The 25,650-nt window shown below is 45.9% G+C and overlaps 1 protein-coding gene across 1 annotated transcript; it reads left to right on the top strand.

The window, feature by feature from the left end:
* Positions 1-11,246: 11,246 nt before the first annotated feature.
* On the top strand, positions 11,247-25,412 carry si:dkey-51e6.1. Its single transcript, XM_048539551.2, has 3 exons — positions 11,247-11,583; positions 18,323-18,447; positions 25,095-25,412. The coding sequence occupies exons 1-3, from the start codon at positions 11,262-11,264 to the stop codon at positions 25,185-25,187; spliced, it is 540 nt and encodes a 179-aa protein (XP_048395508.2). The 5' UTR covers positions 11,247-11,261; the 3' UTR covers positions 25,188-25,412.
* The last annotated feature ends 238 nt before the right edge of the window (positions 25,413-25,650 follow it).

Below are 25,650 nucleotides of genomic sequence, written 5' to 3'. Positions count from 1 at the left end.
CTTTGCATTCCCCCATCACCACCAGCTGTTTCAGTTTTGCCAGGACTGAATCCCTTTGCACCCAAAGTCTGATATTGTCAGCAGTGACTGGAAATATGTCCAGAAGCACTCTTCCTATGGCAGTACTGCTGGTGATGTATCTGCCAGCAGGGGATGGTTCAGTGCATCCACATTTGCTACTTGGCCTCCTGGACAGGGTTCCAACTTATAATTATATGCATTTAGTTTTAGAGCCCACTACTGAATTCAGCCTGAAGCTATGGGTGTCACTGCCGTGTCCTCTTTAAGTCGACCTGGCAGGGGTTTGTAGTCTGTTATTGTTACAAATTTATGCCTGTAAATATATTTTTGGAACTTCCTAACTCTAAATATGACCGCCAAATCTTCCTTCTCTGTCTGGGCATGTTTTAGCTCTGCATTAGCCGAAGTCCTGGATGCATATACTATTGGGTGCTCCTCTCCATTGTGCCAATTATGACCTAATACTACAACAAAAATCAAAGTTGCCGGAAAAGCTCAGAAGGTCTGGCAGGATCTGTGAAAGAGAAAACAGAGTTAACGCTTTGGATCCGGTGACCCTTCCTCAGAACTGCCAGTTCTGCCAAAGGTGCCAGTTCTGAGGAAGGCTCACCAAACCCGAAACGTTAACTCTGTTTACTCCTTCACAGATGCTGCCAGACCCGCTGAGCGTTTCCAGTAACTTTGTTTTTGTTCATGATTTACAGCATCCACAGTTCTTTTGGTTTTTATGAGCTAAAACAACGCTGGTGCCAGACAGGAAGGCATTGCATGACAATACCAGATCTCGCTTGGAATCATCGTGTACCAACACTTTAGAGGATGATAGCTGTTTCTTCATTTTCCTGAAAGCAATGGCTTGGTGACATGACCATTTCCATGGCTGAGCCTTTTTTTAGGAGTTGATGCAAAGATGCCAGGATGGAGGCCAAGTTATGTATGAACTTTCTGTAATAATTCAACAGCCCAGGCTCTAGTACAGAAGTGGGAGCCATGGAACCTTTGATCACCCTCGCTTTATCTTTCAATATATGTAACCCGGTCTTGTCAACTCTGTAGTCCGAGTAGGTGGCTGGAACATATTTTTCCTGTCTAAGGCATTCACCTGCCTGGCAGAAACATCTAAGGACTATGTCCTCGTTTTTTAAGTGTTCCTTATTGTTCTTCCATGTTATTAGCATGTCATCTAGATAATTGGTGACTTGGGGTAGACCTTGTAAAATATTCTCCATTGTTCACTGAAAAATTGCACAGGCTGACAAAACCCAAAATGACAGTCTCATATATTAGTGCAAACTCTTATGGGTATTAATTATAGCATACTTCTGGGAGTACTCATCCAACTATAATTGCAAGTATGCATGGCTCATGTCCAGCTTCCTGGACAGCTTTGTGTATAAATCCTCTGTGTGAGGGATTGGGCGTTTATCCAGCTGTAAATAGTGGTTTATCATTTGTTTGAAATCCCCACAGAAGCAAACCGACCCATTGGGCTTCACATTCAGTACAACCAGCGCTGCCCATTCTGCAAACTGAACTACTTTGATTCTTTCACTTTCCAGCCTCCTGATTTCTTCCTCTACTTTTGCCCGTAAGGAAAATGGCACTGGTCAGGCCTTGCAGAATTGTGCAATTGCTTCCTGGTCAGCATGCAAGGTGGTCTTGGGTCCTTTTATAGTCCCTAGACCTTCCTGATAGACTTTCAGGTATTTTATTAAGACTTCACTCAGGCAGCCATTTTCGAATTGAAAAATGTTGTGCCAACCTAACTGAATCTTTTTCAACCAATTTCACCCCATCAGGCTTGGGCTGGAGACTTTTACTGCAATCAGTGGTAACTGAACCAGCTGTTTCTCATCTGAGCTTGGGACTGAAGTTGTAGCTTTAATCAGTAAAGGTTCTCTCATAAATATTCTCAGTCTACCAAGTTCTTATGCAAACTTAAGGGTTGGAGTCCAGACCGAGCTTTGTTAAAGACTGGTTCTGTGATCACTGAAATGGCCGCGCCAGTAACAACCCCCATTAGAACCCAGTTGATCATTTAACCAGGCGTTTATTTTGATTGGTTCTGATTTGGATGTTGCTGAGCAATTTAACTGTTCCAAAACTGCTGTCAGTGGACTTTCCAGGGGTGCACTCTCCTGGGTGCCAGCATATGAGTTCTACTCAGTTTAGGTCTAATGGGACTCTTTTGCTGCCTTGAGTCTGCAAACCAGCAGCAACTGCAATGGCTTACCAGCCTGGATCCTGAAGAAAATGTTAACTGTTTGGCCAAGGTTAGGCATCCCTTTCAGAGGGAGTTGAAAGATTACAGTGAGATAAAAGGGCTATTCTAAGTGTATATGAATCGATCCTGGAATCAGTTATGGAATTTAAGGAAACAGCCCTGGACAGACTTACATTGAGTTTGAGAGTTGAGTCCGAAACAATTTTCATTTTATGACAATGCTGTGATTCTCTGCTGATGACTCTCATATGGAACTCACTGACTGAGGCATAAGGTGGATAGAGTCAACACTTTCGCCAGTGTATCTGTGGAGCATCATTGAGATAAGATTCAGACACTTAGGATTGCTCTTTCAGGGCCTTGCAGTACACCTCAAGCACAAAGTGCCACATAATCCTTCCATTCTGCATGCTGTATGATTGGAACAGGCAAGGAGGGGATGTTATGGATGCTGAAGGGCTGGGAGGATAGCAACAATAATCTGAGGATGAAGGCGTAGACATTAACGGGACAGAACATAATTTTGAGGGTAATAAAATGTGAGGCTGGATGAACACAGCAGGCCAAGCAGCATCTCAGGAGCACAAAAGCTGACGTTTCGGGCCTAGACCCTTCATCAGAAAGGGGGATGGGGAGAGGGAAATGGAATAAATAGGGAGAGAGGGGGAGGCGGACCGAAGATGGAGAGTAAAGAAGATAGGTGGAGAGAGTGTAGGTGGGGTGGTAGGGAGGGGATAGGTCAGTCCAGGGAAGACGGACAGGTCAAGGAGGTGGGATGAGGTTAGTAGGTAGCTGGGGGTGCGGCTTGGGGTGGGAGGAAGGGATGGGTGAGAGGAAGAACCGGTTAGGGAGGCAGAGACAGGTTGGACTGGTTTTGGGATGCAGTGGGTGGGGGGGAAGAGCTGGGCTGGTTGTGTGGTGCAGTGGGGGGAGGGGACAAACTGGGCTGGTTTAGGGATGCAGTAGGGGAAGGGGAGATTTTGAAACTGGTGAAGTCCACATTGATACCATATGGCTGCAGGGTTCCCAGGCGGAATATGAGTTGCTGTTCCTGCAACCTTCGGGTGGCATCATTGTGGCACTGCAGGAGGCCCATGATGGACATGTCATCTAGGGAATGGGAGGGGGAGTGGAAATGGTTTGCGACTGGGAGGTGCAGTTGTTTGTTGCGAACTGAGCGGAGGTGTTCTGCAAAGCGGTCCCCGAGCCTCCGCTTGGTTTCCCCAATGTAGAGGAAGCCGCACTGGGTACAGTGGATGCAGTATACCACATTGGCAGATGTGCAGGTGAACCTCTGCTTAATGTGGAATGTCATCTTGGGGCCTGGGATGGGGGTGAGGGAGGAGGTGTGGGGACAAGTGTAGCATTTCCTGCGGTTGCAGGGGAAGGTGCCGGGTGTGGTGGGGTTGGAGGGCAGTGTGGAGCGAACAAGGGAGTCACGGAGAGAGTGGTCTCTCCGGAAAGCTGACAGGGGAGGGGATGGAAAAATGTCTTGGGTGGTGGGGTCGGATTGTAAATGGCGGAAGTGTCGGAGGATAATGCGTTGTATCCGGAGGTTGGTAGGGTGGTGTGTGAGAACGAGGGGGATCCTCTTTGGGCGGTTGTGGCGGGGGTCGGGTGTGAGGGATGTGTTGTGGGAAATGCGGGAGACGCGGTCAAGGGCGTTCTCGATCGCTGTGGGGGGAAAGTTGCGGTCCTTAAAGAACTTGGACATCTGGGATGTGCGGGAGTGGAATGTCTTATCGTGGGAGCAGATGCGGCGGAGGCGAAGGAATTGGGAATAGGGGATGGAATTTTTGCAGGAGGGTGGGTGGGAGGAGGTGTATTCTAGGTAGCTGTGGGAGTCGGTGGGCATGAAATGGACATCAGTTACAAGCTGGTTGCCTGAGATGGAGACTGAGAGGTCCAGGAAGGTGAGGGATGTGCTGGAGATGGCCCAGGTGAACTGAAGGTTGGGGTGGAATGTGTTGGTGAAGTGAATGAACTGTTCGAGCTCCTCTGGGGAGCAAGAGGCGGCGCCGATACAGTCATCAATGTACCGGAGGAAGAGGTGGGGTTTGGAGCCTGTGTAGGTGCGGAAGAGGGACTGTTCCACGTAACCTACAAAGAGGCAGGCACAGCTGGGGCCCATGCGGGTGCCCATGGCCACCCCCTTAGTCTGTAGGAAGTGGGAGGAGTCAAAAGAGAAGTTGTTGAGTGTGAGGACGAGTTCAGCTAGGCGGATGAGAGTGTCGGTGGAAGGGGACTGGTCGGGCCTCCGGGACAGGAAGAAGCGGAGGGCCTTGAGGCCATCTCCATGTGGAATGCAGGTGTACAGGGACTGGATGTCCATGATGAATATGAGGTGTTGGGGGCCAGGGAATTGGAAGTCCTGGAGGAGGTGGAGGGCGTGGGTGGTGGGTGGGACATTTTTCCATCCCCTCCCCTGTCAGCTTTCCGGAGAGACCACTCTCTCCGTGACTCCCTTGTTCGCTCCACACTGCCCTCCAACCTCACCACACCCGGCACCTTCCCCTGCAACCGCAGGAAATGCTACACTTGTCCCCACACCTCCTCCCTCACCCCCATCCCAGGCCCCAAGATGACATTCCACATTAAGCAGAGGTTCACCTGCACATCTGCCAATGTGGTATACTGCATCCACTGTACCCAGTGCGGCTTCCTCTACATTGGGGAAACCAAGCGGAGGCTCGGGGACCGCTTTGCAGAACACCTCCGCTCAGTTCGCAACAAACAACTGCACCTCCCAGTCGCAAACCATTTCCACTCCCCCTCCCATTCCCTAGATGACATGTCCATCATGGGCCTCCTGCAGTGCCACAATGATGCCACCCGAAGGTTGCAGGAACAGCAACTCATATTCCGCCTGGGAACCCTGCAGCCATATGGTATCAATGTGGACTTCACCAGTTTCAAAATCTCCCCTTCCCCTACTGCATCCCTAAACCAGCCCAGTTTGTCCCCTCCCCCCACTGCACCACACAACCAGCCCAGCTCTTCCCCCCCACCCACTGCATCCCAAAACCAGTCCAACCTGTCTCTGCCTCCCTAACCGGTTCTTCCTCTCACCCATCCCTTCCTCCCACCCCAAGCCGCACCCCCAGCTACCTACTAACCTCATCCCACCTCCTTGACCTGTCCGTCTTCCCTGGACTGACCTATCCCCTCCCTACCTCCCCACCTACACTCTCTCCACCTATCTTCTTTACTCTCCATCTTCGGTCCGCCTCCCCCTCTCTCCCTATTTATTCCATTTCCCTCTCCCCATCCCCCTCTCTGATGAAGGGTCTAGGCCCGAAACGTCAGCTTTTGTGCTCCTGAGATGCTGCTTGGCCTGCTGTGTTCATCCAGCCTCACATTTTATTATCTTGGATTCTCCAGCATCTGCAGTTCCCATTATCTCTATAACTTTGAGGGTGTTAGAGTGACACATTCTTGGGCACACGGAGTCAAACAGAACCTTATCGATGTCTGTTTTCAAGATGTTTGAGTTGGGTGAAGATTGCATTCAGTTTTGTTGTATATTTTGTTGATGCAAAGACATGCAGCTGCCAAAAGCAAATGCAATGTTTTTCTTTGGAACTGCCGGTGCTGGAGAATCTGAGATAACACGGAGTGAAGCTGCATGAATACAGCAGGCCAAGCAGCATCACAGGAGCAGGAAAGCTGACGTTTCGGGCCAAGACCCTTCTTCTTCGTTTCTGACCGTGTTATCTCGCAAAATTTTTCATTTGCCTTTGTTGCTGTGCAATAGAAGTTATTATTACCAACTTGTTGAACACTTTACAGCATTTGCTGCTCCCACATCCCTGAATGAGAATATTGTAGGTCTTGAAGGGCAATAGGAAGGAGTAGCACTCATTCAGACAGGGTTATAACATCATATAATGTGAGGGAAAGTTAGCTTCTGGGGCTTCACATGATCATCTGTGAGCTGATTAGTGAGTTCTCCTATGACCAGTATCCTGAAACTGATCCTTTTGACCTCCCCCCATCATTTAGAGTTCAACATTTGTAATTCTACACACACTGTCAGAAGACATTAATGTTGAAGTTCTCTTCACTTTAACAACTAAAGTGTCAGAGGTTGGTCTTACACCACCTTTTCCCATTAGGGACAATGCGTTATGAGGCAGAGTTTGGATATTAGGAGAGCATTGGACAGCACCCATCATTTAGTGACTGTGGTCTCCCTTATAAAGCACATAAATAGAATGAACTTTTGCCCTTAGAGAAGTGTGTAGTCATCAATGATCACATAATTGTACATGCAAGTTTGCCAGTAGTGTGCATGATGAGTAGAAGCTGGGTCTAAGCACAAGACATTCATATTGATTTGATTTGATTTATTATTATCACATGTACCTAAGTACAGTGAACAGTTTTGTTTTGCAGGCAGATCATAACATACAAAGACTGTAGGGTGATTGAACAGAACAAGGAATACAAAGTTATGGCTGTGAGGAAGGTGCACAAAAAGCAAGATCAACATTAGATTTGAACTTTGAACGTCCAGTGAAGGAGTCTGATAACAGCAGGGAAGAAGCTGTTGCTTTTAGTTTCTATATTTTCCTCAATTGGGCATGTCAAGCCAAGGCTGCACTCATGAATGTAAAGAGCTTGAAAACGATTCATGACATTTACTGCTTTCTAGGACGTTCTCAGAGATGAACACAGCCTCGGCAGTATAACTTCTATCATCCTTAAGATGCATAACGAGGCTGCAAATCTCTAACTTGGAGACCACTTTACCAGGTCCTCCAGCTAAAATGGGACTGAGAGTGTTTATATATTTACAGAGGTGGAAGGGTCTTTACAATGATGCGTCACCTCGTTCTCGAGTCTGTAGCTGGGCTGAAGGGACCCTGCTCTGCAATAGACCTTTTGGCTTGAAAGATTTGGCAGACAATCCCAGGGGCACTTGTGACTAGAGACCCCAAGCACACAAAGATTAACCGGCTCAGATTCATTCTCCTGGGCTGCAATTTCTCCAATATTGGAGATTGCAGGGAGAGCGGAACTAGAGGGACTGGGTACCTCTAAAATGCCCTCAGAGGAAATATTTGGAGGGCCCCTGTGTGGTTCTTCCTCTGTCTAGGTGCCCATGGCACCATTCCATCTTCTTGAGAGGGAGAGGAACCTGGAATAAGGATACCCCTGCCTTTCATTGTGCAGTCTCAGCATCCCACATGAATGATTCCAACCTCTCCAGGACCTTCTTATATTTTCAGTTGGCTAGATCTGAGCCTTTACTTAGAAATAACGTTTGGCTGTGAAGAACTTACCATGTAGATTTCACCAAATGTGTGAACCAATTTTCAATGAACTAAGTTATGCACACAAAGTAGCAGTTTAAATTACAGGATTCCCCATAAGAACATATAGCATCCTGTTTAGATTGTGCTTTGATACTATTCTAGTCGTTGATGTACAACATAGGTCAGTGAACAACAGTGAGAGGTGATGCTGCAAGGGATAGATATTTTCTTCCTCTAAGTTCTGATTGTTGACATGTTCAATCATGAATGTGGAACATCTTCAAACACTAATGCAATTAAAAGATGGTGGAGGGAAGGAAACAGGTGCAGAGGGGAAAATCCAAACACAGAAAGAGCAGCAACCTTGGAGGAAATCTGTAGGGTTCAGCAAAGAACTATTCATGAACCGACGGACAATGAAAATTGGCCACTGGTGATATTTTGCACACTGACCTTAGTATTCTTACAATAAGACTGAGGCAGATAAACAACAGAAAGCTGACTGAATCACCAGTTACCAGAGCATTGCTGATGTATAAAACAAGCTGCACTCTTGTTTGTTTATCTCTCGCTTACTCTCACTCCCCTGCCTCCTCTCTTGCAGTCCTCCCTCCAGGACTCCAATCTATAAGTTGGTCCCAATGTGTAGTTACTCTAGAGTAAAGAAACTCTCTGCTGAGGGACACATTGGGTTTTACAAGGGAAGAATTCAAATGTTGGATATGTCAATTAAAAATAGATTGGGGTGACAGATCAACCCAAATGTAACTCCCCTTTACCCTGGGTATCTAATTTCCCTGCAACCCCATCCCCTGATGGAATAGCTTGAATGCTCTTGGTTTTTTCCTTGGATTCTAAAAGGTTTCCACTGACTGCAACCCTCCTCTGCTAGGCTGAACATTTCCACTAATGCAACAACTTCTCTTTGAACTTATCTCACTTCTTTCAAAAAACAAAGAGGTTGCTATAGGTACCTGTTTGGTTCCTAGCTATCCTGTCTTTTGTAGGACATATTGAATATTTCCTGTTCCGAATGTACTCAAGCTGATCCCTGATGGGATGTGGGTATTGCTGGCTGGCCAGCATTTCTTGCCCATCCCTATTTGCTCTTGAGAAGGTAGTGGTGCACTGCCTTCTTGAACTGCTGCAGTCAATCTGCTGTGGGTTGACCCATATTGCTATTAGGGAGGGATTTCTGGGATTTTGACCCAGTGACAGTGAAGGAACGGCAATATATTTCCAAGTCAGGATGGTGAGTGGCTTGGAGGTGGTGCTGTTCCCATGTATCTGCTGCCCTTGTCTTTCTAGATGGAAGTGGTTACAGGTTTGGAAGGTGCAATTTGAGGACCTTCAGTGAGTTTCTGCAGTACATCTTGTAGATAGTATACATTGCTACTACTGAGCGTTGGTGGATGGAATGGATGTTTGTGGATGTGATACCAAGCAAGCAGGTTGCTTTGCCAGGATGGTGTCAAGCTTCTTGTGTGTTGTTGGAGCTGCACTCATCCAAGCAGGTGGGAAGTATTCAATCACACACCTGACTTGTGCCCTGACGTGCTTTAAGGAGTCAGGTGTTGACTTAGTCACCACAGTATTCCTAGCCTCTGTCCTACTCTTGTAGTCACTGTGGTGAGTCCAATTGCATTTTTGACCAAAGGTAACCTCAATGATGTTGATATTGGAAGTTCAGTGAAGTTAACACCTTTAAATGTCAAGGGTCGGTGGTCAGATTGTTTCTTATTGGGGTTGGTCATAGCTTCACATTTGTGTGGCATGAATGTGACTTGCAACTCTTGTTGGCCCAAGCCTGGATAGTGTCCAGATCTTGTTGCATTTGAGCATGGACTGCTTCAGTATCTGAGGAGTCATGAACAGCACTTAACCTTGTGCATTCATTGGCGACCATCCCCACTTCAGACCTTATGATGGAGGAAGGTAACTACTGGCAGTTGGTGACAGATAAATGACAGTGTGTCCTGTTTTGTTCTTTCCCTGAATTGAAATACTTAATCAGCTTTGTTTCCAATTTCCAATCTTCTCTCAGTTCCACATAGTCCCTCTCCAACTCTTCCCTTCTGTGATTTCTCTGTCACCATTTCTGGTATTAGGAATCAACTAGTATTCACTCTGAGCCACAGACTGTTACATCTCTACCTTGACTATACTTTCTCATATCCTGGATTTTTGGAAGGATTACATGCCATTCTCCAGTAATTGCCCTGATGTTACAAGTTTCCGCCTTAGTGATTCTGAGATGTCATCCTTTTTCCTCAATAGGGTTGTTGAGAGCACCCTTGACCATCTCCACCATTTTTATTAGCAATTCTTCCTCTCATTAAAGTTCCCCTTCAGCTCACCCTCATCACCCCAGCTTCCACATTCAATCATCATTTTCCACTATTGCCACATCCAGTGTACTACCAATACTAAACACATCTTCCTCTCCCTTTCAGTATTCTGAAGGGACTGTTCACTCCATGGCACTCTGTTCCACTGCTCAATCACTCTCAACAAACCTTCTCCTTCCACTGCATCTTTTCATGCAGGCACAGATGATTTAAGACTAGCTCCATTATACCTTTTATTCTCATCAACACATCTTCACGGTGAAATACTGTCATTTTTTCAATGTATTTGACTGGTATTCACTGTTCACAGTGCCATCCCGTTACCCTGAGAGATTAAACAGAGATCAGGTGACTGCTTTGTGGATAACCTCCAGCCAGGTTGCAAGCATGGCCCTGAGATTCTGGTCGCCTGTAATTTTAATTCCTCACCTTACTCTAACACAGCTTTGTACCCTTAGAAAGGTGACTACTTCAGAGAATCTTAGCATAAGCTTGAGAAACAGCACCTCATGTTTGATTGGACAGTTTACATCTTTCCAGACTCAACATTGAATAACCCACCACCTCAGTCTGGGTGCTCCCCTCTGAAGCTGGCTGCCGTCCACTCTCTGGGTATGTCCTCTCTCCCTGGGTGCACCTCTCTGTCTCGAACTGTAGCCCTTAGCTCTGAGTGCTGCCCTTTTTCTTTCCAGTTGCTGCCTTCTCTCTGAGTCGTTAGGGGCTGCGTACTCTCTGGGTGTTGTACTCTTTCTCTTTGGTTAGCAACCTCTCTCTGGCTGCTGCCTTCCTCTTGTTGCCTTCTCTGTTTAGGTAAGGCCTAACTTTCTGAGGGAACAGCATCATTCATAGAGAGGGAAATCTACCCACAGAATGGGGAGACCTCGCTAGTACAATACAAGGCACTAGTTAGACCACATTGTGTACAGTTTTGATCCCCTTATCTAATGAAAGGCAAAATGACATTGGAAACAGTCCAAGATGGTTCACTAATCTGATCCCAGGTATGGATGGACTGTCTTATGAGAAGAAGTTGAGTAGGTTTGAGTTTAGGAGAATAAGAGGTAATATTATTGAAACATAGAAACCTTTTAGGGCATTTGACACAGTTGATGCAGAGAATTGGCTTCATTTGGGAAGAGAGTCTAGAACCTGAGAGCACAGTCTCAAAGTAAAGGGTTGCCCATTTGAAGGAGGTATTCCTTCTCCGTGAGGGTTGCGAAGCTACGGAGGGCTTTACAACAGAGGCCTGTTGCGTCTGGGTCATTGCATGCATTCAAGGCTCAGGTAGGCAGACTTTTAATCAGCAAAAGGTGAGGGCGGGTCGTGGAGTTGAGGTTGATCAGGTTACTTCAATGAATGGTGAACAGACTCGATGGGCTGAATGGCCTCCTGCTGATCCGATGTCTGACGATGTTGATTGTCTCTCTCGGTTTCCCTAAGAGATGTTGTCACCAGCACACCACCTTCCCCGCCCCCCGGCCCAATATCACCCCTCCCCACCTCACGCCGCAGAGCCCAGTCTCCGCCCTGGCGTTTGTGTGGCGCAGCGCCCGCTCGGTTTTCCGGAGTCTCGGTGTCCGGCAGCGGAGGGACATGGCCGGACTGACTGCTGTGGCCGACGTGCAGATCGACCCCGACGGGGTTTTCAAGTATATCCTGGTGAGGGTGAGCAAGAAGGGCGGCTCGGAGCACAAGGACATTGTGAGGGGCACCAAGACCGCTGAGTTTCACAGTGAGTTTCCCAGGGCCCGGGGCTTCTCTGCACAGCCTTCTGCTTCTCAGTCTGTAATACAGTTTTGACATGCTTTGCATTTAAAAAAAACATTTGTGAGAAGTGCAGTGAGCTCTTGCAACCCCCAGTGTGTGAGCCAGCTGACCATATACGGCGTTGCACAGGATCCATGTGCAAGGCCGAGGTTAGAGTTTCATGCTGGCAGCTCAACCCAAACCCAGCTGTTTCCAGACTTAGGAAGGAGTGAGAGGGGGTCAAGTCGGAGACGAAAAGTTAGAGATCCTGTTTAGGAATATAAACTCAAGTGTTTCACAGATCCATCCACCTGAAACCTGTCTAACCCAGCCGTGAGTACATTGAGTGATCCAGGGTCTGCTGCTTATTTGAGGAAGAGATTTCCAAACACTAACAGCCATCTGAAAAAAAAAAACTTCATTTCTGCCTTAAGTGGGACGCTTCTTATTTTTAGATAATAAAATGTGAGGCTGGATGAACACAGCAGGCCAAGCAGCATCTCAGGAGCACAAAAGCTGACGTTTCGGGCCTAGACCCTTCATCAGAGAGGGGGATGGGGGGAGGGAACTGGAATAAATAGGGAGAGAGGGGGAGGCGGACCGAAGATGGAGAGAAAAGAGGATAGGTGGAGAGGGTGTAGGTGGGGAGGTAGGGAGGGGATAGGTCAGTCCAGGGAAGACGGACAGGTCAAGGAGGTGGGATGAGGTTAGTAGGTAGCTGGGGGTGCGGCTGGGGGTGGGAGGAAGGGATGGGTGAGAGGAAGAACCGGTTAGGGAGGCAGAGACAGGTTGGACTGGTTTTGGGATGCAGTGGGTGGGGGGGAAGAGCTGGGCTGGTTGTGTGGTGCAGTGGGGGGAGGGGATGAACTGGGCTGGTTTAGGGATGCAGTGGGGGAAGGGGAGATTTTGAAACTGGTGAAGTCCACATTGATACCATACGGCTGCAGGGTTCCCAGGCGGAATATGAGTTGCTGTTCCTGCAACCTTCGGGTGGCATCATTGTGGCACTGCAGGAGGCCCATGATGGACATGTCATCAAGAGAATGGGAGGGGGAGTGGAAATGGTTTGCGACTGGGAGGTGCAGTTGTTTGTTGCGAACTGAGCGGAGGTGTTCTGCAAAGCGGTCCCCAAGCCTCCGCTTGGTTTCCCCAATGTAGAGAAAGCCGCACCGGGTACAGTGGATGCAGTATACCACATTGGCAGATGTGCAGGTGAACCTCTGCTTAATGTGGAATGTCATCTTGGGGCCTGGGATGGGGGTGAGGGAGGAGGTGTGGGGACAAGTGTAGCATTTCCTGCGGTTGCAGGGGAAGGTGCCGGGTGTGGTGGGGTTGGAGGGCAGTGTGGAGCGAACAAGGGAGTCACGGAGAGAGTGGTCTCTCCGGGAAGCAGACAGGGGTGGGGATGGAAAAATGTCTTGGGTGGTGGGGTCGGATTGTAAATGGCGGAAGTGTCGGAGGATAATGCGTTGTATCCGGAGGTTGGTAGGGTGGTGTGTGAGAACGAGGGGGATCCTCTTGGGGCGGTTGTGGCGGGGGCGGGGTGTGAGGGATGTGTCGCGGGAAATGCGGGAGACGCGGTCAAGGGCGTTCTCAATCACCGTGGGGGGGAAGTTGCGGTCCTTAAAGAACTTGGACATCTGGGATGTGCGGGAGTGGAATGTCTTATCGTGGGAGCAGATGCGGCGGAGGCGGAGGAATTGGGAATAGGGGATGGACCACCCACGCCCTCCACCTCCTCCAGTTCTTCCAATTCCCTGGCCCCCAACACCTCATATTCACCATGGACGTCCAGTCCCTGTACACCTGCATTCCGCATGGAGATGGCCTCAAGGCCCTCCGCTTCTTCCTGTCCCGCAGGCCCGACCAGGCCCCCTCCACCGACACTCTCATCCGCCTAGCGGAACTCGTCCTCACACTCAACAACTTCTCTTTTGACTCCTCCCACTTCCTACAGACTAAGGGGGTGGCCATGGGCACCCGCATGGGCCCCAGCTATGCCTGCCTCTTTGTAGGTTACGTGGAACAGTCCATCTTCCGCACCTACACAGGCCCCAAACCCCACCTCTTCCTCCGGTACATTGATGACTGTATCGGCGCCGCCTCTTGCTCCCCAGAGGAGCTCGAACAGTTCATCCACTTCACCAACACCTTCCACCCCAACCTTCAGTTCACCTGGGCCATCTCCAGCACATCCCTCACCTTCCTGGACCTCTCAGTCTCCATCTCAGGCAACCAGCTTGTAACTGATGTCCATTTCAAGCCCACCGACTCCCACAGCTACCTAGAATACACCTCCTCCCACCCACCCTCCTGCAAAAACTCCATCCCCTATTCCCAATTCCTCCGCCTCCGCCGCATCTGCTCCCACGATAAGACATTCCACTCCCGCACATCCCAGATGTCCAAGTTCTTTAAGGACCGCAACTTCCCCCCCCACGGTGATTGAGAACGCCCTTGACCGCGTCTCCCGCATTTCCCGCGACACATCCCTCACACCCCGCCCCCGCCACAACCGCCCCAAGAGGATCCCCCTCGTTCTCACACACCACCCTACCAACCTCCGGATACAACGCATTATCCTCCGACACTTCCGCCATTTACAATCCGACCCCACCACCCAAGACATTTTTCCATCCCCACCCCTGTCTGCTTTCCGGAGAGACCACTCTCTCCGTGACTCCCTTGTTCGCTCCACACTGCCCTCCAACCCCACCACACCCGGCACCTTCCCCTGCAACCGCAGGAAATGCTACACTTGTCCCCACACCTCCTCCCTCACCCCCATCCCAGGCCCCAAGATGACATTCCACATTAAGCAGAGGTTCACCTGCACATCTGCCAATGTGGTATACTGCATCCACTGTACCCGGTGCGGCTTTCTCTACATTGGGGAAACCAAGCGGAGGCTTGGGGACCGCTTTGCAGAACACCTCCGCTCAGTTCGCAACAAACAACTGCACCTCCCAGTCGCAAACCATTTCCACTCCCCCTCCCATTCTCTTGATGACATGTCCATCATGGGCCTCCTGCAGTGCCACAATGATGCCACCCGAAGGTTGCAGGAACAGCAACTCATATTCCGCCTGGGAACCCTGCAGCCATATGGTATCAATGTGGACTTCACCAGTTTCAAAATCTCCCCTTCCCCCACTGCATCCCTAAACCAGCCCAGTTCATCCCCTCCCCCCACTGCACCACACAACCAGCCCAGCTCTTCCCCCCCACCCACTGCATCCCAAAACCAGTCCAACCTGTCTCTGCCTCCCTAACCGGTTCTTCCTCTCACCCATCCCTTCCTCCCACCCCCAGCCGCACCCCCAGCTACCTACTAACCTCATCCCACCTCCTTGACCTGTCCGTCTTCCCTGGACTGACCTATCCCCTCCCTACCTCCCCACCTACACCCTCTCCACCTATCCTCTTTTCTCTCCATCTTCGGTCCGCCTCCCCCTCTCTCCCTATTTATTCCAGTTCCCTCCCCCCATCCCCCTCTCTGATGAAGGGTCTAGGCCCGAAACGTCAGCTTTTGTGCTCCTGAGATGCTGCTTGGCCTGCTGTGTTCATCCAGCCTCACATTTTATTATCTTGGAATCTCCAGCATCTGCAGTTCCCATTATCTCTCGCTTCTTATTTTTAAACTGTTACTGCTGCTGGTGAAGCTTCCTCAGAGAGAAACTGCCAGTCACCAACAATACTGTCATGTCCGCTCATGTCATTCGTACTTTACTAAGATCACTTCTACTTCCACTGATTCTATGGAAGAAGACCAGTTATGAGAATCTGTTGTACTTAATTGCCACACAATTTTTTATTTCAACCAATTAAATGCTTCCAGCCTGCCCTAATACTTCCCAGTTTCAAAGTGTTCTTTTTGGATGCCCGGTTGAGCTGGGCGCACTGTGCAGAGGGAAGCAACAATATATGAACTTTTGCCTACTTTTAGGCTGCATTAAGTGGTCGCATATCAGCTTATTTTAATAGCTTGCAGATGGGAAACCATGTTTTGATCACAAGAACATAAGAAATAGAAGCTGGAGTAGACCAATCTTGCCTGTCAAGCTTGCTCTGCCCCTTGAGATCATGGCTGGTCTTCTCACGGACTCAGCCCGTTCACCATAACCCTTAATTCCCCTACTATTCAAAAATCTGTCTTTGTCTTAAAAACATTCAATGGGATAGCCTCAACTGCATCACCAGGCAACGAATTCTACAGATTCGCAATTCTTTGGGTGAAGAAGTCCTTCCTCAATTCAGTCCTAAATCTGCTCCCCTTTCTTTTGAGACTATGCCCCCTAGTTCTAGTTTCACTGGCCAGTGGAAACAACCTCCCTGCTTCTTTCTTATCAATTCCCTATGTAATTTTAAATGTTTCAGTACGATCCGTCCCCATTCCTCTACATTCCAGTGACTATAGTCCCAGTCTACTTAATCTCTCCTCAGAAGGCAATTTTCTCAATTCTGGAATCAGCCTAGTGAATCTCCTCCGCACCCCCTCCAGTGCCAGTGCATCTTTTCTCAAGGACACCAAGACTGTACATGGTATTCCAGGTGTGGCCTCACTAGCAGCCTGTACAGCTGCAGCATAGCCTCCCTATTTTTAAATTCCACCCCTCTAGCAATGAAGGACAATATTCCATTTGTCGTCTTAACTCTGTGATTCATGCATAAGGACATCCAAATTCTTCTGCACAGCAGCATGCTGTAATTTTTCACCATTTAACTAACAGTCCAGTTTGCTGTTAATCCTACCAAAATTGATGATCTCACATTTACTAACATTATGATCAGAGATAATGGGACCTGCAGATGCTGGACTATCCGAGATAACACAGTGTGGAACTGGATGAACACAGCAGGCCAAGCAGCATCTTAGGAGCACAAAAGCTGACGTTTCGGGCCCAGACCCTTCATCCAGCTCCACACTTTGTTATCTAGTTTACTAACATCGTACTGCATTTGCCAGAACCTTGCCCATTCACTAAACTGTCAAGATATTCAGAAAATGATGAAAGTGAGTTTTAAAAAAAACAACTCCACACATCTGTATATATATGAAACTAACTGAACAGTGGTTTATAAATGTTGAAAGTGTTTAAAAGTTAACAAATGAAACATCATTGCCTCTTGTTGGTCCTTCATGCTAATTTGTTTCCCCTTGCCTGGAGATGTAGGTTACAGTGGCAAATTGAATGCAGTCATTACTGAAAGAATATGATGTGGACTAATTAACAAATTGGTGTATTGATAGGAGTAAAATGTTTACACCTTTCAGTTGGTGATGAGAGATGAATATGCAATAGGATTTGTAGATATTTTCTAATTAATCTGTTCAGAGATTTTATGACATACCTCAGGGGCAAATCTGACCTGGACCCAACCCTCCTGGCCTACAGGTAAGGACACTTCAACTGCACCATAAGGCCCCAATCAACTGAATTTGTATGTCATTTGTGTCTGCTGTTTTAATGGATCAATTAATCAGGGAATTTTAAATGACTGACAACAGATAAGATTGCTCAACTGACTCATGAAGCATTTTTCCATTAATATCTAATCCAGACTAATGCCAGTTATTAATACAGGCAATTGGCTGGAAATGTTACTCATCAAGATGGTATGGTTGAACTATTCAAGTTCTGCACTTGTCGGACTGCAGCTTGATATGGCCTTTGAATTGTGTCAGTTTAGCTCCCACTTACTGCCTGACCTCAATATCACATTCACCTAATTTTTCACTGTAAATCCTTTGTTAGAGGTAAGGTTCTGAGAGAACTGTTCACAGAAACTTGTTGCCTTTACGTACTGTCCTCCCATGTTTACTGTTGTTGATCCCCATTTGACATTGTTGGAGAAGGTTCACATGTTTTGCACATGATAAAAGCTAAGAAAAGTTGGGCGTTGGCTATAAGCAAAAGCCCTTTCCCAGCAGTGACAAAGCTATCTGAACAGCACAATAGTAATCATTCAGTCCATAAGAAATGAATGACTGTGTTCTAGGATGTTGAGATGTGACATATGGGAAGTGGCTTTGTTGTTTTGACTTTTTGAAGAATGATTGATAGATTTATGTAAATTACTTTAAAGATACTATTTGTACTACATATTCCATTTCTTTTCCAATATTACTGATTTCTTGTGCAGTGACCGACTCTTGTTTCACGTCGAAGGGAGCAAGCTTTAGTGATTGGTGTTCTGAAAGGTGTAATGTTAAGGAAGTGAGAATTAGCAGAAGAAAAAGTCTGGGCTGATTTGTAAGCAAGATAATTGGAAAGCAAAATGCGAAGTTGGGAGAATGCAGAGTTTGGTGGAACACTGGTTAGAGTAAGTTAAGCAAATCAATTATACCATCGATGTTGTGATTTAAGAGCTGAGGGTAACTGTTCTACTCCAACCATCCCAGTATCTCGGAATGCATAACTGAATAGAAAACTAACCACTGTGAGTTGCCATTATACTATTTTTTCATTGGTCCTCCTGTGTGTGTGTGTGTGTGCGTGTGTGTGTACTAGTGATGCAATGACATTTTTATGCCAAGGTATTTATGTCTTAAGTATTGAAAGATTCATGATGATTGGTCATTCTGTGAAGAGAGATACAAGACTCATTAACATTTACTTTTCTATAATATTAGTTCCAGGAAAATCTTGCGTTAGACTATTTAAATCTATAAACCAAGCAGGTTTGTTTGGTAGATGATGCAACTTTCTCTCATCTTGCTGCAGATAATATTTTTGAAAAACTGGCTCCTGAAATGGAAAAGCTGGAGCTGGAATGCAAGTGTCTAGGAGGTGGAAAAATTGATCACAACAGCAAGGAGAAAAAAATTCGTGTGTTTGGTGTTTCCACGGTGAGTTACCTACTGCAATTCCTAAGGCACAATGCAAGGTAACTTAAGTGTTGATAATAATGATGCTTTTCAGAAATTGGCTGTGTCATGAATAATTTACTACCTTTACCTAGCTTCCTTTTTTTTGTGATTGTCATTTACATGCCAAAACTCAGGACCCAGTCCTTGCATCCTGAAGCTACCCATGCAAGATGGTTATTAGTTCATATCGTAATTTTCACAGTCACTATTAGTTGATGCAATCCTTCAACTCTATCCATGTTTTTCTTGGCTGCTGCAGGGCATGTTTTGTAAACTCGAGGGTAAATATTTCATTAGTGCAGCTAATATGCAAAGAACAATCGCTGTGAATGCACGCAATCATAGAAGCTCCCGAGCTGCGCTTGTTTCTAGACCATGATCTGTGTGTCTCTACTTGAGGGAAGGGGAGCATTAAATGGCAGGTGCTCAGATGATGTAATAGCAAAGTATTTGGAAATCATGCATAATTAAGCAAAGTTAGCATGCTTCAAAAGAGGGAAATCATGCCTGTATCGTAATTATTTGAGGCTACAAGCAAGATCGATAAAGGTGAACCAGTAGATGCAATACTTTTTGAATTTTTAAAAGTGTTTGATAAGGCATTGCACATAAGGCTATTTAATAAGATGTGAACCCATGATGTTGGGGTACTATATTACCATGGATAGATGGTTGACTAAGTAATACAAGATAGAGAATTGGGATAATGGAGGCATTTTAGTGATCACAGCTGTAACTTGAGCACCACAAGGATTAGTTCAGGGCCAGAATTAATTACGATATATTAATGACTTGGATGAGGGAAGTTCACAGATGACTCAGAAATATTTGGGAAGGTAAGTAGTGAGGAAGAGTGGCATCGGTAGATTATGTGAGTAGACAAAAACTTTTCAGGTGGAATATGAGAATATGTGAGGTTGTGTACTTTGTCAAAAAGAATTTGGAAACTGGTGTTAAGTTGGTATATGTGAAGGCAAATAAACTGTTGGCCTGTAATTCAAAAGGAATGGTGTATATAAATAGGGAAGTCTTCATCAAAGTATTAAAAAAACACCAGTTAGTTCACGCCTGGAATGCTGTGAGCTGTTTGTACCCTCATCCAAAGAAGGATATGTTAGTATTGGAAATGTTCTCTAGTTCATACCCAGGTATGGAAGAATTTTCTTCTGCAAAAATGTTAGTAGGTTGGGCTTGTACTCATTGGGAGTTCAGAAGAATGAGAGCTGACCTTATTGAAACATGCATGTTTCTTCGGGGTTTGACAGGTTGTTTCCATTGAGAGAGAGCCTGGGACTAGAGGGCCCTTTGGACTAAGGCATTTCTCATTTAAAACAGATATGCAGAGGACTTTCATCTATCAGATGGGACTGAATCTGTAGAATTCTTTAGCACAGAAAGCCATGGAGACCGGATCATTAAATATGTTTGAGCTGAAATAGACAGATCCTTAATCAGTAAGGGAAGCAAGAGTTTGTAGGAAGGCAGTCAAGTGGATTTCATTGAATGGCAGAGCAGACTCGATGGGCTGAGTGGTCTACTTCTCCTTCATCTTATAGTCTTCTAGAAGCAGCTCTTGACACCACAATTATATTAACCACATTTGAAGCAGTCCTCCAGTACATGGTGCTTCTACTGCAATCAAAATATTTCTCAAACTCGCCTCTTGAACTTCAGGCTGCACTTAGGATAGCCGCCGATGATGCACCTCTCCCTTAGACCCTTGGGAAACAATTGTCATAACCTGTATTCTTAATGATTGAGATAACAAGGTGTAGAGCTTGATGAACACAGCAGGCCAAGCTGCATCAGAGGAGCAGGAAAGCTGACATTTTGGGCCGAGACCCTTCTTTATGATAATGCTTTGCAAGTAGCCTTCACATAAGACAGATGATAAAACTGTGCCTGAATAGGAGGGCAGATGAGGAATGGTGGTGTGTCAAAAAGTAATTTAAAGGGCTAGAGCTGTTCCATCGCTGTACATCCTCTGTTCCTAAACCATCTTCACTTCCACTTCCTTATTGTTCTTCAGATACTAACTTTTATCATCTTTTGTACAGCTCCTTTTTCTATTCAGTGTTGGATAAATACATGATGTGCAGTACATTTATGTTGGTGCATTGTGTGACGTACAGCACTGAATTGTGTTTTGCCCAGCTGGTTTTCTTAGGGTGAGAGTTTGTGTGCTGGTTTGCTACATGGATTCAATATGACTGGTGTTCAAACTCCTGCCAGCTTGCTGGATTTTTGCACACTACAAGTATCCCCACCCTTGTCTGCCTTCCGGAAATCCCCACCCTTGTCTGCTTCCGGGACTCCCTTGTCCGCTCTGCACTCCCCTCCAACCCCACCACACCCGGCACTTACCCCCTGCAACCACAGGAAATGCTACACTTGCCCCCACACCTCCTCCCTTCACCCCTATCCCAGACCCCATGATGACTTTCCATATTAAGCAGAGGTTCACCTGCACATCTGCCAATGTGGTATACTGTATCCGTTGTGGCTACCTCTACGTTGGGGATACCAAGCGGAGGCTTGGAGACGGCTTTGCAGAACACCTACCCTCGGTTCGCAACAAACAATTGCACCTCCCAGTCGCAAACCATTTTAACTCCCCCTCCCATTCCTTAGACGACATGTCCATCCTGGGCCTCCTGCAGTGCCACTATGACGCCACCTGAAGGTTGCAGGAACAGCAACTCATATTCTGCTTGGGAACCGTGCAACCCAATGGTATCAATGTGGATTTCACAAGCTTCAAAATCTCCCCTTCCCCCACCGCATCCCAAAACCAGCCTGGCTCGTCCCCTCCCCCCACTGCATCCCAAAACCAGCCCAGCTCATCCCCGCCTCTCTAACCTATTCTTCCTCTCACCTATCCCATATCCCATATCCCATCCTCCCACGTCAAGCCGCTCCTCCTTTCCCTACCTCTTAATCTCATCCTGCCCCCTTGATTTGTCCATCCTCCCTGGACTGAACTATCTCCTCCCTACCTCCCCACCTATACTCACCTCTACAGGCTCCATCCCCACCACTTTAACTTGTCTGGCTCCTCTCCACCTATCTTCTCCTCTATCCACCTTCGATCTGCCTCCCCCTCTCTCCCTCTTTATTTCAGAACCCTCTTCCCATCCCCCTTTTCTGATGAAGGGTCTAGGCCCGAAACGTCAGCTTTTGTGCTCCTGAGATGCTGCTTGGCCAGCTGTGTTCATCCAGCTCCACACTTTGTTATCTCAGATTCTCCAGCATCTGCATTTCCTCCTGTCTCTGATACGATTGCCACCCGTACTAGTCTTCCTTGTCATGGTGCAAAACACTGGTCTTGCATTGAACTAGTCATGTTCCATACTACTTCCAAAAGGAAATCTGTTGTCCAAACGCACTTTTATCTTTTAAATGTATCCTCTTCCCATGTTTATTCTTTATGGGAATACTTAAGTTCATTATCTGTGTTACATGACAGGAACATGAAACACGATACTGGTTATGAGCTCAGAGGAGCAGTGCAGTTTCGACCCTTGCACTTCATTGTGGAGGTCAGTTCTTTAAATGGAGAACTGGACTTGAATTCTTCACCACCTTGTGTAATTCTGTCCGAGTGATCATGCTGATGTAAATCATGATGGGATTCTGCAAGCTCAGAACTAGCTGTGCAGTTGCACATCAGTCCGTATTCCCTGACACAAATTGAACAAATCTCAATCTGCTTAGGTGAAGTTCAAACATTCCTGGAGTGAACTTCCTTTAACAATTGCTGGTGTTTACACATGCTGGCATGTTGACTTGCGCACTCTATTCTTTTCAAATTGTGCAAAGCACTGATGCCCCAGTTCTTTCCTGAAAGTACTCCAGTGTACGACCTCCACTTGCGTACTTTAGTGGGCAAGGATTCAAGAAATTTGTTGGGATACTTATTTTCTTGTGTTAGGTGTTTGTCCCAGCAACAAGGCTTACTATATCAGGTTATTTACAAGTTACATTGTGACTCTCTTTACATCCTGTGAACACCTGCTCAATTCAAACTAATTTATCAACTTTAAGTTGTTGCTATCTTATCACTGATTCTCAAAGATTGAGATTTGTTTGATAAATATAACACACTTCTGATATACAGTAGGTGTGTGGTCTTCTTATCGCAGCTAGCAAAATAAATTGAAGCATTTTGGCTTCACGGTGTGACGCACAATCATCATCTGTTATTGCCATGACTTACCCATTTATCATTTAATTTAGCTGTAGCCACATTGATTCTCCAAGTTTCAACCTAGGCTACGTAGTCATTGGAATCCCACTGGATGTCATAGACTTTACTACAAGAAAGGAACTCTTCAATATTTACATAGGCATTGTGAACTCTCCAGTCCAGGAGGCTTGAGACCAAGTTTTTTCTGGATTATAGTTGTTCATCACCACCTTCTCAACAACTAAGAATGAGCAACAAGTGCTGATGACACTCACATCCCGTGAAAGAACACAAACGCAAGCATGTGAACTGAGAAACACAATAGATGTAAATATTTGAAGCAGTAATTTAAAAGAAAGTAGAATTAAATCAAAATTCCATGGATGCTGGAAATCTGAAACAAACAAAGTTGGAGAAACCCGGCAGATCTGGTAGCGTCTGTGGACAGGAAAGTAGAGTTAATGTTTTGTTTGGCATGACTACTCCAGACCTCCTGAATTTTCCCAGTAATTTTTTGAAAAAGTTAACTTAGCCACGTTCTGTATCTCCTGTGGTTCTGCTGTTATCAGTAGCAAACCTATGCATGTGACCTGAGTAACTAAGGCTGATACTAACATGCCTGTCTGTGGTAAATAACTTTGTTTGGGGAAGCACTTTGTTCTTGCAGTATAAGGAAGGATATTTTGGAATGTAGTAACATCTCCAAATTGAGCTGCCATTTCAAAGCTCTAATGTTACTGTCATTCTCAAATCCTTTATCTGTAATATAAATTTTGAAGAGTTATGTTGCCTGTTTTCTGTTCCTATACATATTTAAATGTTGTTAATTGGGAACAAAAACAAAGTTGCTAGAGAAGCTTAGCAGGTCTGGCAGCATCTGTGAGGGAGAAAACTGAGGAAGGGTCATCGGACTTAAAACGTTAACTCTGTTTTCTCCTTCACAGATGCTGCCAGACCCACTGAGCTTTTCCAGCAACTTTGTTTTTGTTCCTGATTTACCGCATCCGCAGTTCTTTTGGTTGTGAATTGAGATTTTGACATGCTCCTTCCGCTGGACTTGACTTTGAGTTGCCTGTGATGGGTAGCACGGTAGTCTGGGTTGACTTAAAGTTGACCATAGTTTCACATTGCAGAGAATATCAACATTCTCTGTTGCATTTAATGCCTGTCTCCTGAGACACAACAAAAATGATGTAGCCTTCATGCTCAGGATTGGTTTAGCAATATTTAAAATAAATGCCAAGCTTTACTGATAATGGTTTCACTTTTGCAACTGTTAATCCCAGACTATTGCAGGGAATTTACAGTGGCCAACACAGCCAAATTTTGAATGTTGCATCTCCACCTATTTCCTTGGCTTTAATTCGTTGACTGTCTAATTGTGAGGTGGATGTCTGTTCTGGTGCTGCAGCAGATAATAACTTTGTCAGGCTGGAATTTTAACCAGGTTTATACATGTGGCTACAAAAAAAAACGCTGGCCTTGCTTTACCCAGATTTGTGGAATTGATTATATCTCTATAAAGCAGCTTTAAAGTTTGCAATTAAAATGCACACTTCTGTCATCATTAACTACTCAGGTGAAGTTGAAGTGTTTCCTTGATTTCAGTTTTCTTTTGCTCCTTGCCCTACTGAAAGCAGACCAGCACTATGCTAATATTAGCCAATGGCATTGTAGCAGTAAAAGCAAATGATTGTCATGCTGGTTCCAAGCAGGTCTGACATTACGTGGAAGCAGAGAAAATGTTAACATTTCAATTGAGTATTAAGTTTAGAACGGAACAGAGGTAGAAGTGTGACATGTAGAGTAGAGAGTGGGAGAACTTAAATAACAAAGATGTCTTTTGGGAGGGCAAGAAGGCAAAGGGGTGTAGTAATGCTTGTAGTAGAGGAAAAAGACATCGGTCCAGATTTGATGATGATGGCAGAATAATGAACAACTGTGCCTGAAAGCAAAAACATGAAAACAAGACATAAACAAGCATTTGACAAGGAATCAAAATGGAGGACAGAGTTCATGATCCAAAATTGTTCAACTGTGTTGAGTCCAGCGGTTGTAAAGTGCCCCACAAAAAGATGAGGTGCTGTTCCTCAAGCTTGCTTTGGGTTCCACTGGGACTGTGTAGAAGGGTTGGGGCAAAGATGGGAGTGACAGCAAATTTAGAAATTAAAATGGCAAGCAACTGGAAATTCAAGGTTGTGCTAGTAAACTGAGCCGAGGTGTTCGACAAGGCAGTCATCTCGTTTACGTTTGTCTTCCAAATGGGAAGGGACTGTGTCGAGACTTTGAAGTCTGTGCCTAATCCTGCCCGTAGCTGCTGTCTCCCTTATGAATTGTTTCGGTATCAAGTTCAGGAAATTTGGATGAACCTACTGAGTGATGCTACAATGCCCAGCGAGAGTAAATATAATTGATAACTCACTGTTTTGTTTGTCTTTAGGGTTTTGGGAAAGCAGATCATGCTGTCTCTGTGGAAAAACTGAAATCCGTATACAAGGATTATGAAATTACATGGTCCGATGACACCAAGTAAAATCACCGTGTGGAATCCTATCCATCAGTAGAATTGTTATTTAACTGTGTTCACTTTGTTTTATTCTTGCGATTTCTATGTTTCCAGATGCAAGTCGTTTCTTTATGGTATTCAGTTGAGCTATGGACAGTGCCAAGGGACTTTGTGTACTGTGATATTAAACTATATCCATATTGAATGTACTTTTGAGATACATTATCCAATAAATGATACGTTTTGAGTTTGCCTCAAATGCATTGTGTGAAAATTTTCAGTAGACTTTGCTGGGCTGTAAAATCATTTTATTGCGTTCCTGTGCTGTTCTAGCACAAGTAATGTTTTGTGTTAATTATCAGAATGCAGCTTTACACACCTTTTTTCAAAATATTGCTTCATTTTAAAAGATTGACCAGATCTATCAACCTCTAAAAATTGGGCTGTGTGCCTCACTGAAGGTTATTACTCTGTTGCCTTTTTTAATAGA

The sequence above is a fragment of the Stegostoma tigrinum genome, chromosome 8 (genome assembly GCF_030684315.1).
Source record: "Stegostoma tigrinum isolate sSteTig4 chromosome 8, sSteTig4.hap1, whole genome shotgun sequence".
Taxonomy (NCBI): domain Eukaryota; kingdom Metazoa; phylum Chordata; class Chondrichthyes; order Orectolobiformes; family Stegostomatidae; genus Stegostoma; species Stegostoma tigrinum.
Note: the sequence above shows the minus strand (reverse complement) of the source record. Positions and strands in the feature narration are given on the sequence as shown.